General features: G+C 30.4%; 1 protein-coding gene across 2 annotated transcripts in view; it reads right to left on the bottom strand.

Moving 5' to 3' along the window:
• LOC145245926 (uncharacterized) overlaps positions 1-19,965 on the bottom strand; it is a 472,493-nt gene that overhangs the window by 287,114 nt on the left and 165,414 nt on the right. For both annotated transcript variants that reach the window (XM_080107667.1, XM_080107669.1), the window contains exon 3: positions 17,989-18,105. In XM_080107667.1, coding sequence (XP_079963793.1) covers positions 17,989-18,105 — 117 coding nt within the window. The remainder of the gene's footprint in view (positions 1-17,988; positions 18,106-19,965) is intronic.

Below are 19,965 nucleotides of genomic sequence, written 5' to 3'. Positions count from 1 at the left end.
GATTTAAAAAACCATAAAGCTGGAGACCAGTACGCGCATTAAGCTGGTCTACAGTTTAACTTGTTGCTGGCTATCTTGCTCTTGCTTGTTGCTGGATCTTAACATTTTGAACCGAGAGAGAGACTTAGCTGTCGTACAAAGCTAAGACTCTGTAACATCATCTCTGTATAGATACTCCCTCAGGCACTTGTCTATTAAAATGGTCCTGTGGCGATGGAAGTCATTTTTGGGCTCATGGACTTTAAGTGTCTGAGGGAGTGGCACTCGTCTGGCAAGACGTTGCAATCATCATATATATATATATATATATATATATGAGAGAGAGAGAGAACATTTCAAAATATGTTGAATTGTTTAATAACAGTAACCTGCTATAGATTTAATATAGGAGTGATAAAAGAAAAAAAATCGATTTATTCATTTGTGTTGTATGGATTCAGATAATTGTAAATAGCCAAAGAAAAAGCAAGCGATGTGGAGAAAATCTTTGAAATTTTGGTAAAAAGTTTTATCTTAAAACCGACTGCTTGCCTTTTCCTCGTCCAAAATTAAAATCGATACAAAATATAAAAAAATAGTTATAAACATACAAATAAGATTTTTTTTTTTTTTATTGAATTAAGATTCTTTGATGGTTTTTCCCCCCACCCCGAATGTCATGTGCTGTTAGTAAGAATAATAGAAAGCCGAGAAAATGTTCATATCTATAAACTCTAAGAAGCAGAGAAAAGCAAACCCAAAAAGAAAAGAAAAGAATCTTAACCTCTGTTTATTGGTAAAAAGATCAAAGCACACACACCTACAGATCTCAAGTTGCCTCTGCCAGATCATCTTGACCACTGCCGCCTCTACATACAGTGGTCTCAACCTCATCAAATGGTGGTCTCACATATATTGGCCTCCTTTAATCAGAAAAAAAAGAATCACTCACTACCTAACAACCACATGACTAGTTTACACCATTCAAGTTATCAAAACGCGGATCAAAATCACCGGGTTTTTAAATTCGCAGAACTGATTTGGGGGGAGGGGGGACTGATATTTTCTAAAACTTTGGATCATTTTTAAACTTACAACACTTCAGACCAAGTCAATGGCTCACAAAAATATTAAATATATAAATATATATGAGTATAAGAAATTCTTCCAACATTATTGAAAAATGTGATTGCTTTTATGAAAAATCGTATACTCAAATATGGTTAATTTAGTTTTGTACATGTTCTCTAATGCATTTTTGTTTTGTTTTATTACCACCCATTTTATTTTTAATAAGTACCACAAAATACATTCATTCAGGTTTGAAAATGCACCGTCCTTCTAGATTTTTAATACAAAGCCTGTCAAGACATCAAGTAACAATTTTAACACCAGGTCAAAAAAAAAAAAAAAAAAAAAAAAAAAAAGGAAAAAAAAAAGGATATAAAGAACAAAAAGAAAAGAAAAGAAGCAGAAAAAGACAAAAAGAAAAAAAAAACAATTGATTGCAGAGAGACTAAGAAAGTTAAAAAAAAAAAAAAATGCCATCAATTTACACAATTCTGATAACATACGAACTTTGTAAATCCAAGAAAATATTTGCGGAAGTTTTTCAAATTTTCATCTGATCAAAAATTTGCATAATACAAAAGTAAATCAAATGACTTTATATTTCATATCAATGTTTGTTATATAATTATAATCAGAACAATTTAGACAAAGGGAGCAAATGTACTAATTACACAGCTCAGGGGAAAGGATTCGTAATGCAAAAGATAAAAAAAAAAAAAAAAAAAAAAAAGAACGTTGTCAGAGAAACAGAGGTTTAATGATATGTTATACAAGATAACACACACTCACACACCCATACATATACAAACACAACCTTATGTTTATGTACATATATATAATCACACGTTAGTGTGGTATTCACCCTGGACAGGTTGAGCTGGCTTCCTCCGATGGAGGAAGTTTCTAGGGAATATTAAATTCACAAGCCGTTCCCAGTCTTATAAACATAAATAGTATATATATATATATAATTATTTCATGTATTCACATAAAATGTTATAAAAAGTTATATTTTATGTAGAGATTTTCAGTATTGAATTCAACAGTGCTCAACATGTGAGTAGAGCTATGTAGTAAGTTATGAAAATATATATGCTCATCAAGCTACACCAAATTTTTTGTGTTTAATCCGCTTAAGGACTTGTTATGTAGATTAAATGTAGAAAATTATGTGCAGCTTAACTGCCATATATATATATATATATATATATATATATATATATATATATATATATATATATGCAAAGTTTAATTAACTTGAAGTAAGGTGTCTTGAAATAAGACCAAATTTTACACTTATTCATTTAGATTAATGTGATTATTATTATCATTATTTAATGCAGATATAGTCCAGCTTAATTCTCCACTGCACTTAAAATATTACCTTAAAATAATTATAGCTTTGACGCGATGTCATAGATTTCTGATTTTTGTCAGAGTTTCACAAAGTGAGCTCCACGGTGCCCTAAGGCTCTGTAAGCCCTTTATTAATGCTTTATTTGGAAAAATGAAACGGTAGCAGACATTTAATGATTAACTTTTTTACTGGAAAGAGATATGATACAGATGTAAAGAGTTTCATGACTTATATCGCCAACATCCCAAAGAAGCAAATTTGTCAATACTTTTGTGGTTGTTCCCTTTGGCTTAAGTCTTGAGTCCAGGAACCCAAAAATCATTAGTTAGCATTAAAATTTGAAATTAATGTTTTTCATATATATTTTAGAAAGTATCTTAGTGCTCTGTGAAAAACCTTTGCTCTGCTCAGAGATTCCATGATGTCCTGAAGTTTGGGAAACCCTGATTTACGTCATGCCTCAAAACATTAATTCAAATAGGGGTGATCATAAAAAATTAATGGTGAAACATTTTCAATAGTGTTTGAAATTCCTTTATAATCACAAACAATTTTATTTCAATTATGTATTCGCATTAAAAACTATAATACAGACTAGAATTTAGGTATATATATATATATATATATATATATATATATATATATATATATATATATATATTATAATAAAACCGTATTCCTGTCTATTTGTTTGTTTGTTTGTTTCTTTCTTCACAATTTAATTAATATGTACAAAAGAAACACAAATTTCACAAATTGATTTTCATACTGAAAACGTTTTTTTCGTAGTACATGTCAGTCGAAGTTCTGACCTCGACAATCAATCAGACAAAAACTGGGCCATTTCGATAGCCTTTTTGCTGTCCGACTGGTGCAGAATGTTTTGTGTAGCCCTAAGAGGTTCACCATCGGCTATCGGGAAGAGCAAGTTTATTGCTTGTTACCTGAGGCGCCTTCACCAGGGAATGCCAACAAGGTTATTCAGGCTTATTTTCTGCTAGTCCATTTTTCTACCTTCTGATCTTGTGTCACATCACATCCACTCACAGTGAATTACATATTATATGGACTTATATACACTTTTATTCCAACATGATTTCCATAAATTCTATGTATTCAAAAGAAATCTAGATTCAATAAATATCCTCATCTGCATATTACATTAAAGAAAACCTATTTTAATAATTAGCTCGATGTTGTTAATTGTTTTTTGCAATACAATCGTTTTAATTGTTCTATTTAGAAATATTATTTAAAGTTGATTTATTTAATTCATTTTCAGTTATTAATAGCTGACACCAGTTGTGCTTAAAACCAGAAGTAAGCTTATTTATTTAAGCTATGAAATTATTCCTCCTTTAAGCTATGAGAGTTACTTCACATTTAATTTTCATAGACCAAGATGGATGTGTTTTATGCTTCCCTAAATCCAACAAATGGTCACATTTCATAGGAAGTTAGGATATTCAGTGTATCTTAAATAGTATGCGATTAATCCCTCCACTGGACAATGTTTTGACTGGGCAATGCCAGGTATATACAGCTATGTGTATTGGGACGATTAATTAGAATCGGAAAACTGGAAACTTTTTGAGGTATCAAAATTGGTAAAATTTGTGCCTATTTTCCGATGCCAAAAATGGTTCTTTTATTTATCAATTTTTAAATTTGTTTAAAACAAAATCTTCTACTGCTGGTAGTAATGATAAAATAATATTCATTGATTTTAAACTACCAGTAAAACTAAAATCCATACATCATCTCGGTAAGTGCAGTTTTACGTTTGAGAATATATTTTCACACTTAATACGTGTTTTGACGGTAATCGGGGGGGGGGGAGCAACAACTCTATAGTTAAATATTTAGATATTTATAAGACCTGGAATCTATAACTTCATTGAAATCGAGAATTTAGTACAAAATCGATAAAAATATTGGAATCGTCCCATCACACACACACACTAGACAAAAGGTCTATTCTATTACATAAAGAAAAGTTGTCCGACTGTGTGTAAGACACATCCACAAAGCTGATATTCTTTTTCAGTATAGGCACATTCTTTTAAATTAATATTCATTCTTTTGGAGGAGGGGGAGGATCAACATGAGCAGAATTAATCAGGGGAGGTTGACATTTAGAGCGATTTATACTATTATGTAGTACTTTCATAGCCTTGGTAAGCACTTATTCTCTACCCTTTGGAGATAGGATCCCCATGACCTGATTCAGAAGCTACAGGAACCAATCTATTAAGATAAATATGTTGTAATTTGAACAATGATTATCTTGTTTTTTTTTTTGTTTTTTAAATTCCTTTGCCGACGCCTGATATTCATAAAACAAAATGGAGACATTTCACTTTATTTTAAATTATTATATATATATATTAAAAAAAAAAATTAAAAAAAAATTAAAAAAAAAAAAAGGTAATATGAAGTTTAAGGTTTGGAGCACGGTTACACATGAATCCCTATTCATGTCCGAAAAATGCTGAGTACAATGAAAGTTTATAAATTATTTCTATAAATGTCATGCTTACAACCATGTTCATCTAAGTTTTGTGGATCATAAAAACTTGCTTACTTTAAAATGGAAAAGAAAAAAGGGGGTAATCTGATTCATAGGCTGACGATAGAACATAAGTTTTCTTATTTAATCCTTTTAGTTATTTACTAGCCCTGGTGCCTGCGTTCCCGGGTGTTTGGAGGTGTGTGTTGAGCAAAAAAAAAGTGGTAGTAGGCAGGCAGGCTCAAACCCGTATCGCAAAGTAAGAAAAGAATGTGAAAAAAAAAAAAAAAAAAAAAAAAAAGTGACGTCTTTGCTGTTGCGTCCATCACAAAACTGGAACCGGTGAAGGTTTAAATTAAGGCTAGTCAATCGAAAATAGGGGATGACTTTCGAAAATATTGGTGAAAAAAGAGACCCTTCCCTGTAGAAAAGTTCCCAGTTGAGGGTGAAGGAATTAATGTTTTATTTGTCGTCTGAAAGGTTGGGCTTCAAAACGAAACCGATCTCATGAAAATCCGTCGCCTCTGTCGAAAGTTTTAGGCAGACATACAAACATACATACATTTAAACAAACAGGTAAGATTTATACTCTAAATGATAAAAATAAAATTAATATTGCGTTTCTGAATTTACGAGATAAGGATTGATAATTCGTATTATTGGATCATTATGACTACCGTTTTCATCTATTCACACAACGTTTCAGCCAATATAACTGAAACCTTCAAGTGTATCTTGTTGAACTCTGGAATCTGAACGGAATGTTGAATGGAACCCTTCATTTATCTACAAGAGTTGCATGCTCTTGTTCTGTCAGCCATCACCGAGTAGAAGTCCTAAGTTGTTGTTGTACAGCATTTACCCCAAGTGCGCTGAACACACTTCCCCCAGAAGAGGAAGTGCCAAGAGAATATTAAATTCACGGGTGGTCCTCAGTCACCTGAAGAGGTCCTAAGTAAATCACAATTGTATTTTTAGTTGCAAACACGGACCTGCAGAATAGTGAATTAAGTACTTGGTAAGAGTCAATTGTAAAAAGTGATAGTCTTCTGAAGATTGAAGGTTCAATCCTCATTGTGTGTTACAACTACACTTTATATATATATATATATATATATATATATATATATATATATATATATATATATATATATATATATACACTAACTGGCTCTTAATATTACCTTGCTGAAGACTCAGATGAGTATCAAGGGTGAGTGGAGCAATCCCAGCAAAAGAGTGACTCTCTCCTACATGAGAATCTAGTAACCAATAAAAAGGAAGCCTTTGAATTACCCTTGACTATGTTTAATACATTTTATTAGACCGAAAACGTAGGATTTTTTTTTTTAACAGAACAAGGTTTCTCATCCAACTTTTAACTCTTACTTCATTTAAAGAAAAAATAGTCTTTAATAATAATAATAATAATAATAATAATAATTTATTTTCAAGTTGAGTGCAGAAATTTTGTGCAGAAAGATAATTTTATTTCAATGCAAAAATGAAGCCAATAGCGAGAGATAAGTATTCCAATATATAATATAAAGCCAGTCTATTTGTTTGATTTTTGCTTGTGCCTAGCATGTACAAACTCAATATCTAATTCTTTTCTGACAATTATTAATGAAGATCATTGGGCTATGATCTTAATAATAATAAAAACAAATATTTATAACACTTCCAACCACAGATGATAATTCCTTGTTTGCTTTTGAACATTTTAACAAAAGCAAAAGAAAAAAATTTGTTATTTACGTACATGAGAAGAAATGTAAAAACTTGATACCCATTACTATTACTGAAATCAATTATTTTAAAGAAAATACGCTTTAGAAGTTATTCAAAAATCTATTTTGCTTTACCTACTCATTTGTGACTTTTTTTCCACAAAAAAAAAGAAGAAGTAAATATCAATTCTAAGCAAAGTATCCATCTTGTTTAGTGTAAATAAGTGACTAAACAAAGATGACTAGTTTGCTGAGAATCAATATTTATGCAAAATTAAACGGCTAATAACTTCTATTAAACATTTTTTTTTTTCATGCAAATAGGCCACAAATTAGTAGGTAAAGCAAAATTATTTTTTGGACTAATTTTCCAACTATATTTCCTTTAAAATAATTTAGGTCGGTAGCAGTAATAATTAAACTTTATATTACCGCTATAGCCAGAAAAAAAGAAAGAAAAAAGTATAGCATTCCAAGAAGAGAAACTCCACATGGAATGTGTATAAAAATTGGAGCTAAACAAAAGATATTTAGCAGCTTTAAGTTCAAAATAAAATTACATCTAAATCTAGAATATAATTCCAATAATTTATTATATTTGCCAGATTTTTTTTAAGTTGAACCTAAATAATATTTAAGCTGATAAATCAACCGTTGATTCTAACTAGCCCACTTTTTTTTTATTGTTACACCATGTTAGTAGCAATATAACTTACTTTGCAATAGACTAAAATAATTAATTATAATTCATTTCTAAAAAATGACTTCAAATCTGGCAGTTTTCTAATATGTGAAAATTCACAAATAGTCACCTTAAAATAATAATCACCTTTAGGAGAATAACTTTTTTAGCAAGAATTATAGTTCTCTTCTTGCTTATTTTTTCTCATTTAATTTCTTTTTTTTTTATAAACAAAAAGCTAAAGTTCATTTGTAAATTAGACAATGAGTTCTGACTTATTATTTTGTCTTGCACCGTTCTTATTGAATTAAAACTAAACTTGAAAGGTGAGCATACTCATTGATTTATTTACAGTAGTGTGTGTGTGTGTGTGTGTGTGTGTTTAATAGGGGCATTGATTTTAATTTACAAATAAACAAAGTAAAATGTTTGACTGAATCCAAATGCACTATGGTGGACTTTAATTCTATACTGAAATTTATGCGGAGGGAAGGAGCTAAGGATACTCATTAACTTTTTCATTTTGCCACAATATGCATGCCTTTGTTTAAAATTTACAAAGCCAGACATTTTTTTCAACTCTTGATTCCAAATATAATTTCTATCCATAATATAAAAACTGTGTGTAAATAAAATCAGGCATTTAATAAGAAAAGAGAAAAAAAAAACAACTAATAGTGAAATTAATTACTGAAATGTCATTTTGCAAAGTATATGCAAATTAATTAGCCCTAGTACATCAATCACATGGAGATGCTTAGGATATTAGCAAGCTGAATTTCTTTTATTTTTGCACATAAATTTGGTGGTTTAAGCTCAATGTCAGTACAACAGCCTAGCTTTATAAATAGAGACATTGATAAACGTTCAATGCTACCAAGTCATTTTTTCGGACACTTGCTTAAACAAAAACTAAACTCGAAAGTGCATTCTATGCAAATGTAAATTCAATAATGTATTATTATTATTATTGTTGGATAAATGTGTTAACACAAATCAGTGAATTTTATAAATAAAAGCAGCAATAGATAAAATGTCTACAAATGATTTCCAACGGTCGATTATATGTGTGTATCGGTGTAAAAATATTTAACCGATAAACTCTTAAACTACTTGTCACATAACACTGAAATTAACAGGAAATAGTAATCATACACCAAGGATGGTTTATAATGAGCAAAAATTTTGGATGAATGAATAATATGTACAGAAATATGTCATCAAGTTGAAATGCAAATTGTTCACTTCAACTTGCTGACAGATTTCTATCGCTTTTGTGTATGCGCAAATTCATTCATAGCTTTAAGTGGTTTAATTTTAAATCATTCTTATCTATCTGTAAAAAGGTCAAGAACGCAACTGGAGCACTAAATGTTTTGGTTTCAATTCTAGCAGATGACAACCAAGTCATTTTTTAAGAAAACTTTTGAAATCAGTATTATATATTAGGTACAATATAATATTCAATAGAGAATTGATTCTGCAATAATAAATACAAAATCTGCATGATTAAAATATATCTAAGCATATTTTATGACCAAGCAAGCTCCCCACCCCCAGTAAATAAAATGAAGAAGAATAAAAAACAATCTTTATACAATAACCTATCAAGATAGAGAAGGCTCAACACATATGGGTGGAGCAAATAATATTAGAAATAATTGATGACAGTAAAGAATAGAATTTTATGGTATTTCTATTGTACCTTTTTCTTTATCTTCTCTATTAGTATTATTTTATTTTTCTATATATATATTTCTCCCTATATATAGTTTCTATTCGTTTGTATATTTCTTCTATTTTTCTATATTCTTTACTATCTATTCAGCTTCTATATACCTATAGTATATTTTTATTTTTAGGTTAATGTTCTTGTACTATATATATATATATATATGTGTGTGTGTGTGCGCGCGTATATATATATATATATATATAAAACTTTGCTCTTCTTTTCTGATGAGAAGCATTAAGCTTTGAAATACTATTGTCTAAAGACTTGCACGTTTTTTTCTTATTGATTTGATGATCAAATTTTATTTAACTTTAAACTGTCATTAATTATTTCTTATACAAATAATTTTCTAATAAAATATATCAATCCTGTGGTCAGTTTATTTTGATCAAAATTCTGATGAATCGCAACAAGAGTTGGCACTTCTACAGCTTTACCCCAACATTAAAAAACTATAATTGTACAAAAAAATTTATTATGTACGTATTTGTTAGGTTAAAAGCAAGGCTGTACACTAAAATTTATGCAGTATTTGTTTTTTATAAAATAACATTTGATCAGTAAACAGTAATATTATGATGATTGTGTGATATTTAAAATAATGAATTATGTCCCTTGGCCATTGACCTTAATATAAGCAAAAATGGCGGACAAGATATTTTGCTATGAAAACGTGTTTTTTGTTTTGTTAAAAATTTTGAATTTGCATAATTTTGGATATACTATATTTTAAAAAACTTTTAAGTACATAAAATTTTTGTACTATTTCGTTTATTTTCATTCTATAAGAAGCTTTTAATATTGAAGTAAAACTTAGTAAGCACCTGAGAGTTATTGATCCACAGAGGTTATGTCTAAATTTATACAGGATTCCTAAGATATTTTAGGACATACATTATTTGTACTAGAGCATAAATATTGTTTGCCGTTATATTTTCTATGTTTCAGAATTACTAATGGCAACACTTGCATTACACTAGAAATGGATCAACACAGTTATTTTATTTACCTCCTCTCCAGAAGGTTAGACACAAAGTTAAGTGTCGAGTTTGATGAAAGGGTTTCTGCAGAACAAACTGAATTTGAACTTGGCACATCCAAGTGTCGGTAACCACTTAGTCACAATTTATAATGACTATGAAAGTTAAATATAGTAATATAGAAATAGAACTATTATTAAAAGTTGCTTGATTTTTATTTACAAAATTTTATAAGAGTTGAAGGCTTAAGATGAAAAGGTATCATCAGTATCAAAACATAAGAGACATTCAAGACACAATGACAGCATTAGAACACCTGCATTTATTCAATAAGTACAGCACACCATTGGTGGTAATCATAGTGGATCCATGAGGCCCACATCGTGTGTTTAGAAGAAACAAACTGGAGATGTTGTCAACAATCAGATACAAGTCTTATGCACTGAGTAACAGTCATTTTATGCCAGAAAAGGTAATAATGATAAAAATAATAATAATAATAATAAATTAAAATCGCTATATCAGAGCTAATAAGCTCGCGAAAAGCAGAAAATTTTCATGATCGCATAACCTAACATTTGACCTCCTAGCTCTCCATAGGACTACTATATATATATATATATATATATATATACATACATACATACATACAGAGAGAGAGAGAGAGAGAGAGAGAGAGAGCACTGGTTAGAAAAAAGTTAATAAGCACTCTTCTGACACTAAATAATCTAACAGTCTCCAGTAATGTCCAATATAAACACAAACCATTTGATTCTATTATGTAGACGATTTATACGTCGCATGAAAGCTGTTATAGAAACTGAAAGAAACTTTGATGAATTAAATTACAAAGCAATATCTTTATTCTCATCCTAAAGTTTTAGGATTTCATATCAGTCAAGAATACATCCTCGACAATCAGTCCAACAGTGGCTTTTTTTGCTATCAGGCTGAGGTATTTTTTTAAATTTATTTATTTATTTTTTTAATTACATTTTCATCCCATACTAGGCACATTGCCACTTTGGTGTAGGGGGCTACTATCAGGGGCAACAACTACTGAGGCACTATGTTGGGATTTGGGCAGCAAGATGTTGGTTCACCTTACACTTGAACTTCTGAATGTCAGTACAGTTGAGGAAGCAGGGACCTAAAATGGAATTCCAGAGTCAAGCGGTTCTGGAGAAGAAACTACTGGAGTAGAAAGATCTTTTACATCTAGGGATCTCTACTGTGTGGGGGTGGGATTTAGCTGCCTGTCGGGTTTGTTGAGGGTGTCTACGTCGTGGGGGCACAAGTGTCTGCAGTTCGCCAGAGCATTCACCATTAAAATACTTGTAGAACAGGCAGAGGGATGCAACATTTCGTCGATGGGACAGAGGCTGAAGCTTAGATGCCAGTTCAAGGCCTATCAGATTGGCGACTCTTTTGAACCTTGTCTAGGAGCGAGAGACTAGTAGCAGATGCACCAGCCCAAATATGACAGCAATACTCCATACATGGGCGAATGGTGGCCTTATAAAGGTACAGGATACTTTTGGGTGTTAGTAGTTTTCTAGCATAAGAGAGAGCCTACCTTCTTCGCAGCGGCCCTGGCAATGCTTTCAATGTAATTGCTCCAACTCATGTTTCCTGTGAACGTTAGGCCAAGCAGTTTAAAAGATGTACTCTCAGATACAGAGTCACTGGCCATTGCTATTGGTGGCAGAGAAGGTTTCTTGTAATTATTGAAGGAAACCAGTTTAGTCTTGGCAGCATTGAATGTGACCATCCATTTTTGTCCCCATTCCATTACAGATTGGAGGTCATCCTCTAGGTATGATTCTGTTCGGTCTCAGTTGGTCCACCCTCTCAGGCTTTATCTTCTCTGAAAAGGGAAGAGACTATTGCTAATCGCCAAGACGTCCATACTGGAGAATGCTGAGGAGGTGGCTAAGGTATTTTTTGGTAGGCCAAAATGCACTTGTTTTAATGTGCCGACTTTTCAAAACCACACCTAACCATCTGTCTAACCTCCTGGAGAGGAGGTAACTATACTCAAGTTTCTAGGAATCATATTTGTGCATGTATAAATCTGTCCTTGACTGCATTATTCACACAGTATATTCTAGGTTTGTATGAAGATACCTATTAAAAGGTTGCATCATCATAATTTTGGTAACCTGTTTCTTAAAGTTTTTTTTTATTTTTTATTTTTATTAATCACATCACTTAAACAAGTTACATTATCCAGCATGAAAACTTTCTCTCGGTTGATATTACAGCTGGATTGTGCCCTTGGATTCTCATAATTGCAAAATCCTGTGTTTAAAAAAAAAAAAGAAAAAGTGAAACTAGATAACAGGAATGTAACAAGATATTTCAGGCAAGGCATCCGACAAGATGTCAGCCAAGTAAGGGGGAAAAAAAGAGAGGGGGAAAAAAGTCGAGAAGATGATATCCAAATACAAGTCAGCAAATTCTAGTAATTACGAGAATCAAATTGAAGACTAGCGAAGCATTACGAGCCATGCATACAAGTTTACAAATGATTATACTACAGTCAGGTATAAGAAAAAAAAAGATAACTTCAGTAGATTATATTCATTTAAAGATTATATGCATCTTATTCTCAATGTTGAAACATAAGAAATCCTTCAGTTAGAATTTAAAAACATATATATCTTACTAGATTTACTGACGTTATGTTGCCCAGGATCTATTAGGGAAAATATTTTTTAGTAAATATTTCTATATTCTATAACCATGTCTTTGTTGTTGGATTCAGGATCTAAGTTTAAAAAAATAAAATAAAAAGCAATGAATTCTTACTAAAAGAATAAATTATTCCCCTTATCTGATTTTTTCCCCCCTTTAGGTATTTGTTCAAGGTCTCCATATTAGAAAATTACGGAAATAGATTAAGTATATTAAAAATAAGAAAGCATAAATTGTAATGAAATACATTAGTTTATTTTCAATACTATGGTACAACAATTGGCTAGTTAGAATTAAATTTTGATCTGTCAGTTTAACTGACATTTAATTTAACTTTGAAAATCTGGCTGACATTATTTTATATAGTAGATATACTATTTCTTTCATTGTATGCATATGCTTATTTTATTTGTTAAAGAAGCAATCTTATTTTCCAACTATGACAATGTTCATATTTAATTAGAACAACACTTTATCAGGGTTGTAGATTCAGAAAATATGTTTGACTCCTAGAAGTCAAAGATGGCTACACTAACCAATGACTAACTGCTGCCAGGGTTACATGATCTGGGATGCCATACGAAAAAGAAACATCCCTCTTCATCACCAACAGAAGCAATAATTTACATGGAAGAGGACCAACTTGCCTATTTCAATCACCAGGTAACAAGGTTTTGAATAACACTTTGTATATCTAAGATAAAATTATTTTGTTGGATTTTCAAAGTCAGACCCAAATAGCATTTAAACTGACAAATCAAATTTGTTTTGATTAGTCAATTTGCATTTGTTATACACTGGTGTTGACAATATAACACTAATTAATTTTTATAAATTATTTAGTCCGGACCAAATAACAAATGAAATATTTTAAAATTACGTAAAAATAAAATCAACAAAGGGGATAACTAATTCCAATTGAGATATAAAACTCTTAGTCAAACCATCATTAATGGACCAGATGTGATCTCCTCAGCAACTGAAAAATCTAAACATTTTGCAAAGAAATTTGCATCAAATTTAATCCTTTGCAATCAGGGCCACCAAACCCAAAAGATCTTTTTATGACTGGAAATACTTTAAACAAGATCCATTATATCTACCTGGGATGTTGTAAACTTATTAAATGCTTTGATGCCAACAAACCAACTAATACCGATAACATTCCAATTATTGTGCTAAAAAAAAAAAAAAAAATGCTATTGGAATTTACTCCTATCTTTAAAAAGTGATTTAATAATTGCTTGAAATTTTTTTTTTTTTTTTTTAGTTTGCACAGTATTAAAAAAATACTGGAGACCATTCTCTGCATCTCTCTACAGACCAATCAATCTTCTGTATAAGTTATTTGAATCTGTCATAAAAATATGTCAATCACTCCAGTGAAAGCAATTTACTTAATGATGAGCTATATGGATTTTGTCTTACAAGATCAACAGCTGACATGCTGACTGTAAAATCACACAGGACAACTTAATCGATGGGAGGCCTAGCTTCTAGGGAGATAGTTTTTGATGCATAAAAAAAAATCTTTAATCGGTTTAGCACATAAACTTGCTTACTGGAAATGTCTTCTCAATCATTAAACTGTTTTCCTTCTAATAGGTCTATAAAAGTAGTTGTCCCGTGTCATTAGCAATATAACAACATACTTAACTACAATGTATATTTTTAAATTACTTAATCTGACCCAGACAACTGCTAATATGAAACATTTTTAAATAATCACCTAAGAATAAAAATCAATAAAGATAGATCATTTGAAATAAAAGAATATAATAAAGGTGTTGTCTGACGTAAGTTTAAAATTTAGAAAAACAAATAAGAGTTAAAGTGTAAAATAATTTCACTGTATCCCGGGTAACATTAGGTAGGTACAGCTAGTAATAAGATAATAGTAAACATTTGGGATCGTAAAAATAAAATGGAATAAATGTTTCAGCATTTAGTCCATTTTTGAAATAATTTGATTCTTCAGACAACTCTTCACCTCTTGTCTACATGGTGCAATGGATAGGGTGCTAAGTGTAATGACAGTTCTCTGAAGGTTGAAGGTTCAATTCTTACGGCAGGCCATATGAAGTAATCTACCCTAGTGGAGAGGAAACAAATTTGTAACAGATTTTAAATAAAATTTTCTTCTTTTTATAAATTTCCGAGGTCACAATGATTGCAATGATTTTTTTTTTTTCGTTTGTCTATTAAAAAAGTTTAATAAATAAAACTATGTATATCCGAGACCTAATTGATATAAAAAAAAAAATAAAAAATTTTGAAATGAATACGCTGGTTTGAAAAAAAAAAAAAATTAATATATACATGTTAATATAAAGTTATAAGCTTTAAAAAAAAGCTCTATTTTAGTTCACACTTTCGACTACAGGTCTAATTTCTTCCTTAAGATGATGTGTAGTGGGGGTAAAGTAATTTAAATTTTACTCTTCTTTCATCAGTTTAAGAACGAAATACATCTTATACCTAGAGTTGAAACTCATTGACCACCTTTACCAAGAGATAGCACACTGCAGGTGCCAATTAAAAAAAGAAAAAAGAAAAAAAGACAACTTAAAATAGAAAATGATATTTAAAAAATTGAAAATTAAGATGTAAAATCTTTAAGTTTTGAGCATTAAATACTAGATGCCATTAAAAATTGTTAAAGGAGTTAAAGCAATTTATGTAACCTAAAAATAAGTGTTTTTTTTAATTAAATAAATACTTTAGATGAACATTTATTAAATAATAAATAAATACTAAAAATTTCATCAAGATAGGATAATTCATTGATTTTTGGTGGATTTTTTTATTTAGAATATTCATATTTTGATTAAAAAAATATATTTTCACTCTCTTTGTCCGTTTCTATTTTAAATGGATTCATAAGTTTCAATCACATTAAAGCATATAAAGTATATAAAAAGTCAAAACATTATGTTCAGATTTGAAGCATGAAAATTTATGTAAACAATGACAAAAAAAAATCCAATAGAAGATTTTGCAATAAGGTAAATCTATTAAGTCAAAGACAAATAAATATTACTTGTGAATTCCAAATATTTTCAGTAATTGTTATTTAACAGCAGTTTAGTTCGCATGCTTATCCTTATCCACAGAACCTGATTGCACGGTTATCAAGTCTGTTTAGGTATCATTTAGTACTTTGATCTTTATATACCACCATATTCAAAATCTTAACCAATTTTACTTATAAAAAACGATGAAGAGGTTATATAACAAATATTTTGAAACAAAAACATTCTACAATAAACCTACTTTTGGCTGACATAGTATCCATGTCACTCTGAAATTGACATACTTTGAAAAGGAGGTTATATTTTCGAAATACTATCAGTAAAACTGCCCCCCCCCCTTAAATTTGTAATATTTTGATTCAAGACAATATTTTTTTTTTTGTATACAGGAGGGAGAGGAGGGGGTGAAGGATTAGTGCTAATGATTTACAAAAAATCACGTGCTGCTCTCCTATAAATTTCAAGACTACTTTTCATTTTGCTTCATTTTTATTTTGTACTCTTCGTCTGATGCCCAAATATTTAGTGGGTGAAAACATGAATTCATTTTTGCAGGAAAATCTGTTTATTTAGAAGAAAAAAAATAATAAAATAAGCATATGGCTTTCTTATTGAACATTATATAAATATTAAGCCTTTTTAGCTTGTTACAAACAGACAAGAGTCATAGCCCCTTTATTAAGAATAAGTGCTTTATGGCAAATTATTAGACGAATATGGTTAAATTTGTGCTCATTTTTATATCAAATACTAATCTCTATTAGTCCCTATTAATCCCTGGCTACGCATCGAACAGATACCATAATACTTAGTTTGATGCACCTTATAACAAAGTTTAATACAATTGCTCTTTATTATAAGGGTTGAGAATGTTTAAGAAAAAGAAGTATAAATTATCTTTACTTTATTGATTACTAACACGCTAAAGAAAAATTGGAATACATACAACATTTAAGTATCAATTGCTTCGAAAGTCATAGAATATTACGTAAAAGTCGTCTACCATAGAGGCAAAGCATAGCTATATAAAAAACAAAAACAAAATGGTTCTCTGAAAGATGCCTTTGAAATCGCAACTGATGATATTATTTAGATTACCCAACCCCCGCATCTTTCCCCTTCTAAATTCCATGTTCAAAGCTTTAAAGATTACATATTATTCAGCCTGGATACATTAAGTGTAAAACGTGTTCATGTTTATAAATACATATACTAGTACAATAAGTGGGAAAATAACAAATAGTTCACCTTTACAACATGAAAAGTTAATTATAACAGATTTTTTAAAGGTAACTATTTGGGGGGGGGGCACATTTGATAATCAAAGAAGAATGTTAAAAATAAACATTCTAATCGAGTACTGGAAGCCTGTAAAGACAAAGAAAAATCAGTGCTTGTGCAGAATAGTCTTCCAAAGAATTTCAATAATTACAGAGATTCCCGAGTCTTGATGTATGTAACTTGACAAACAGAACTTTTCATCTACCCCGCCCCAAAATGTGTATTTTTTCTTAATTGCTCTTTTTTATTTCTTTTTTTTTTTTTTTTTTAATGATTCTAATTGATTTTTTTTTTAAAGGGAAGGAAAATTGTACATGGGAGGTGGAGCAAATAATTTTTTTTTTTTTTTTTTAATTTATTTATTTTGAGGGAAGGGACACCTGGAGTTCCAGTGTGTATTTTTGTGTATTATAAGAATACAAATGAAAGATGGAGGCAAATAAATTGGAATCAGGTATATTTTTGAAATATTAAGAGAGGGGGAGGGCAAAGTAGTGGAAGGAGGAGGAGGAATTCATGTTGCTAAAACAGGAGAAAGGGGGATGTTGTTTACATGTATTTTATTCATATTAACCAATTTATCGTCTGCATATTTCAGCCAAGTCCAGAATTTGTAATCAAAATTTGAGAATCTTTGTAAATTTCTAGGCGGTCTATTCTGCACAAGTATCCAAAAGTCATGCAGCTAAACACAAAACACTCCAATAGTTTCTAAAAAATAAATAAATAAAATAAAAAATAGAACAATTCACAGCTCTATACTATAGCTCTATACTATATATATTGTAGACTATAAGAATGTACACATTCTTATAGTCTATAAACATAATAGCTAATTATAAGTGAAGGATTTTTACACTAAAACTAAACAGGATACAGACAACACTTATATTCCCCTTTAGTACTAAAATACCAATAAGAATGGCTCACTTTACCTTATAATTAATAATTTCCTTTTCATCTATTATTACTAATTCTCTATCAACAAAACATTCAATGGGTTTCCTTCGGCTTGTACTGATCCCAACTTTATCCACTAACGGCTTGAAATTCTGAAAGGAAAATATAAGAAATTGACATAAAATGCGAAGAGCAAAATAATTTTATAAATAAACAAAAGTTTTCTACAAAAGAAAAAAATTTATTAAAAAATTTACGCAAAAAAAAAAGAAAAAAAAGAAAAAAAAGAAAAAGTGTACACAAATAGCATTACTAGTTGCTTTTTTTAAATCTGTTATTTAAGCACGTAAATTATCAAGAGCTCAGTAAAAAGGATTACAAATAGAATCGTGTAAACATCAATAGGGTTTCAAAAGTTATTGGAATTTTGAGGGTTAAAAAAAAATGTTTTTATATGCAAGAATTACTTTAAAGCAGAAATCAATTCATAAGAAATTCAGTTATTCATATTTAAATTCTTCAAACTATTGTTCTCATCTTGAGTGTCATTTTCCTTGACAATTTTTGATAGAGTTTTTCCACGTATTTCCATTTTTGTACCATGTCCGGTCCATATAGAATTGATATTACGTTTCTGATTTTTTTTTTTAGATGAGGATTGGTTATTTGTATTCTTTGGATTCTTCGAACTCATGTTTTCATCTTGAGTGTCATCAAAATAACACTCAAGATGAGAACAGTAGTCCGAATATGAATAACCAATTCTCATCTTAAAAATTCAGAAACGTAAGAAATCCAGTAATTTTAACATAGAATTTTGTCTGTCTTGGAAAGATTCTCTTATGTTTGCTTTCATATTGTTTGGCGATGGAATTAAGATGAAATTTATTAAGAGAGTATAGGCAGGAGCAATTTCATACAATTTAAACAAATCATAATCCATAATATAAAGAACAATTGTGTGTGTGTGTGTGTGTGTGTGTGTGTGTGTGTGAATATGTGTTTTTATGTCCCACTAAAAGTCAAAACTACAAAACAAATACCAACAAAGTTGGTATTTTCTCAGAATTCAGAAAAAATTATTCATTCTTTGACTCCAGATTGATACAGATTTCGTCGGGAGGGAGGGGGCGATTTTGTGTAGCTAGATTATATATTAACTAAAGGAAAATAGTCATTTTTTTATCAAGCAGTTAATTTCCTTATGCGGACATTTCTTGAGAAATCTATAAAAACGAGTTACCTGTGAGTATGTTCAGAGAGAAAAATGGGCTGGGCAGAGGAGAAAGAGGTGGTGGGGAGAGAGAAAGATAGAGTGGCGGATAGAGAGATAGAAGTGTTAATAGAAATATGTTACACTTATGTCCTAGACAATACCAGGTAGCTCTGCAATAAATTATAAAGGTTAAATGGTCGGTTAAAAGAATCAAGATAATAATTTATGACACTTATTGCATGAAATAATTCAAATATACTGGATATATGACTTTTCCTTTTATTAATGAGTCACCATTTATTACGACCAACAATGACTTGAGGATATAAGCAAGATTAATCGATTGACAATTGAACGATGAGTGGAGATTTGTGAAGATTCTCAATCCTCTTATAGTATTCAAAAGAACAGCTGCAATTCCTTCTTTGCCACTTTCTATTCTACTGTTGGCTCTCATGAAATTCATCCACCCTTTGTTTTAGCGTTTCTGGGTATCCACAATCCACCCACCTGATCAGACAAGTTGATGTGGATGCCAGGCTAGTTGCTGACTGATTGACCATGGAACAGATACACTTAAAAAAATCTTCTATACATATGAAAAGATGTTTAGCTGTTGTAAAAATTTCCATTTGTTTAAATATCATTAGATGTTTCCGACAAAGGGGGGAGAAATGCTGTTTTCTGGGCTGGAATCTATCCATCTAACACTTCTTGTTGGTTGGTTTTTGACATTGCAGTGGTATTTTTTTAATAGCCCTTTACATCAAGTGCTTTCATGCCTTGTCTGAAGTGA

This window comes from Euprymna scolopes, chromosome 23 (genome assembly GCF_053919585.1).
Source record: "Euprymna scolopes isolate OS-2025 chromosome 23, ASM5391958v1, whole genome shotgun sequence".
Taxonomy (NCBI): Eukaryota; Metazoa; Mollusca; class Cephalopoda; order Sepiida; family Sepiolidae; genus Euprymna; species Euprymna scolopes.
Note: the sequence above shows the minus strand (reverse complement) of the source record. Positions and strands in the feature narration are given on the sequence as shown.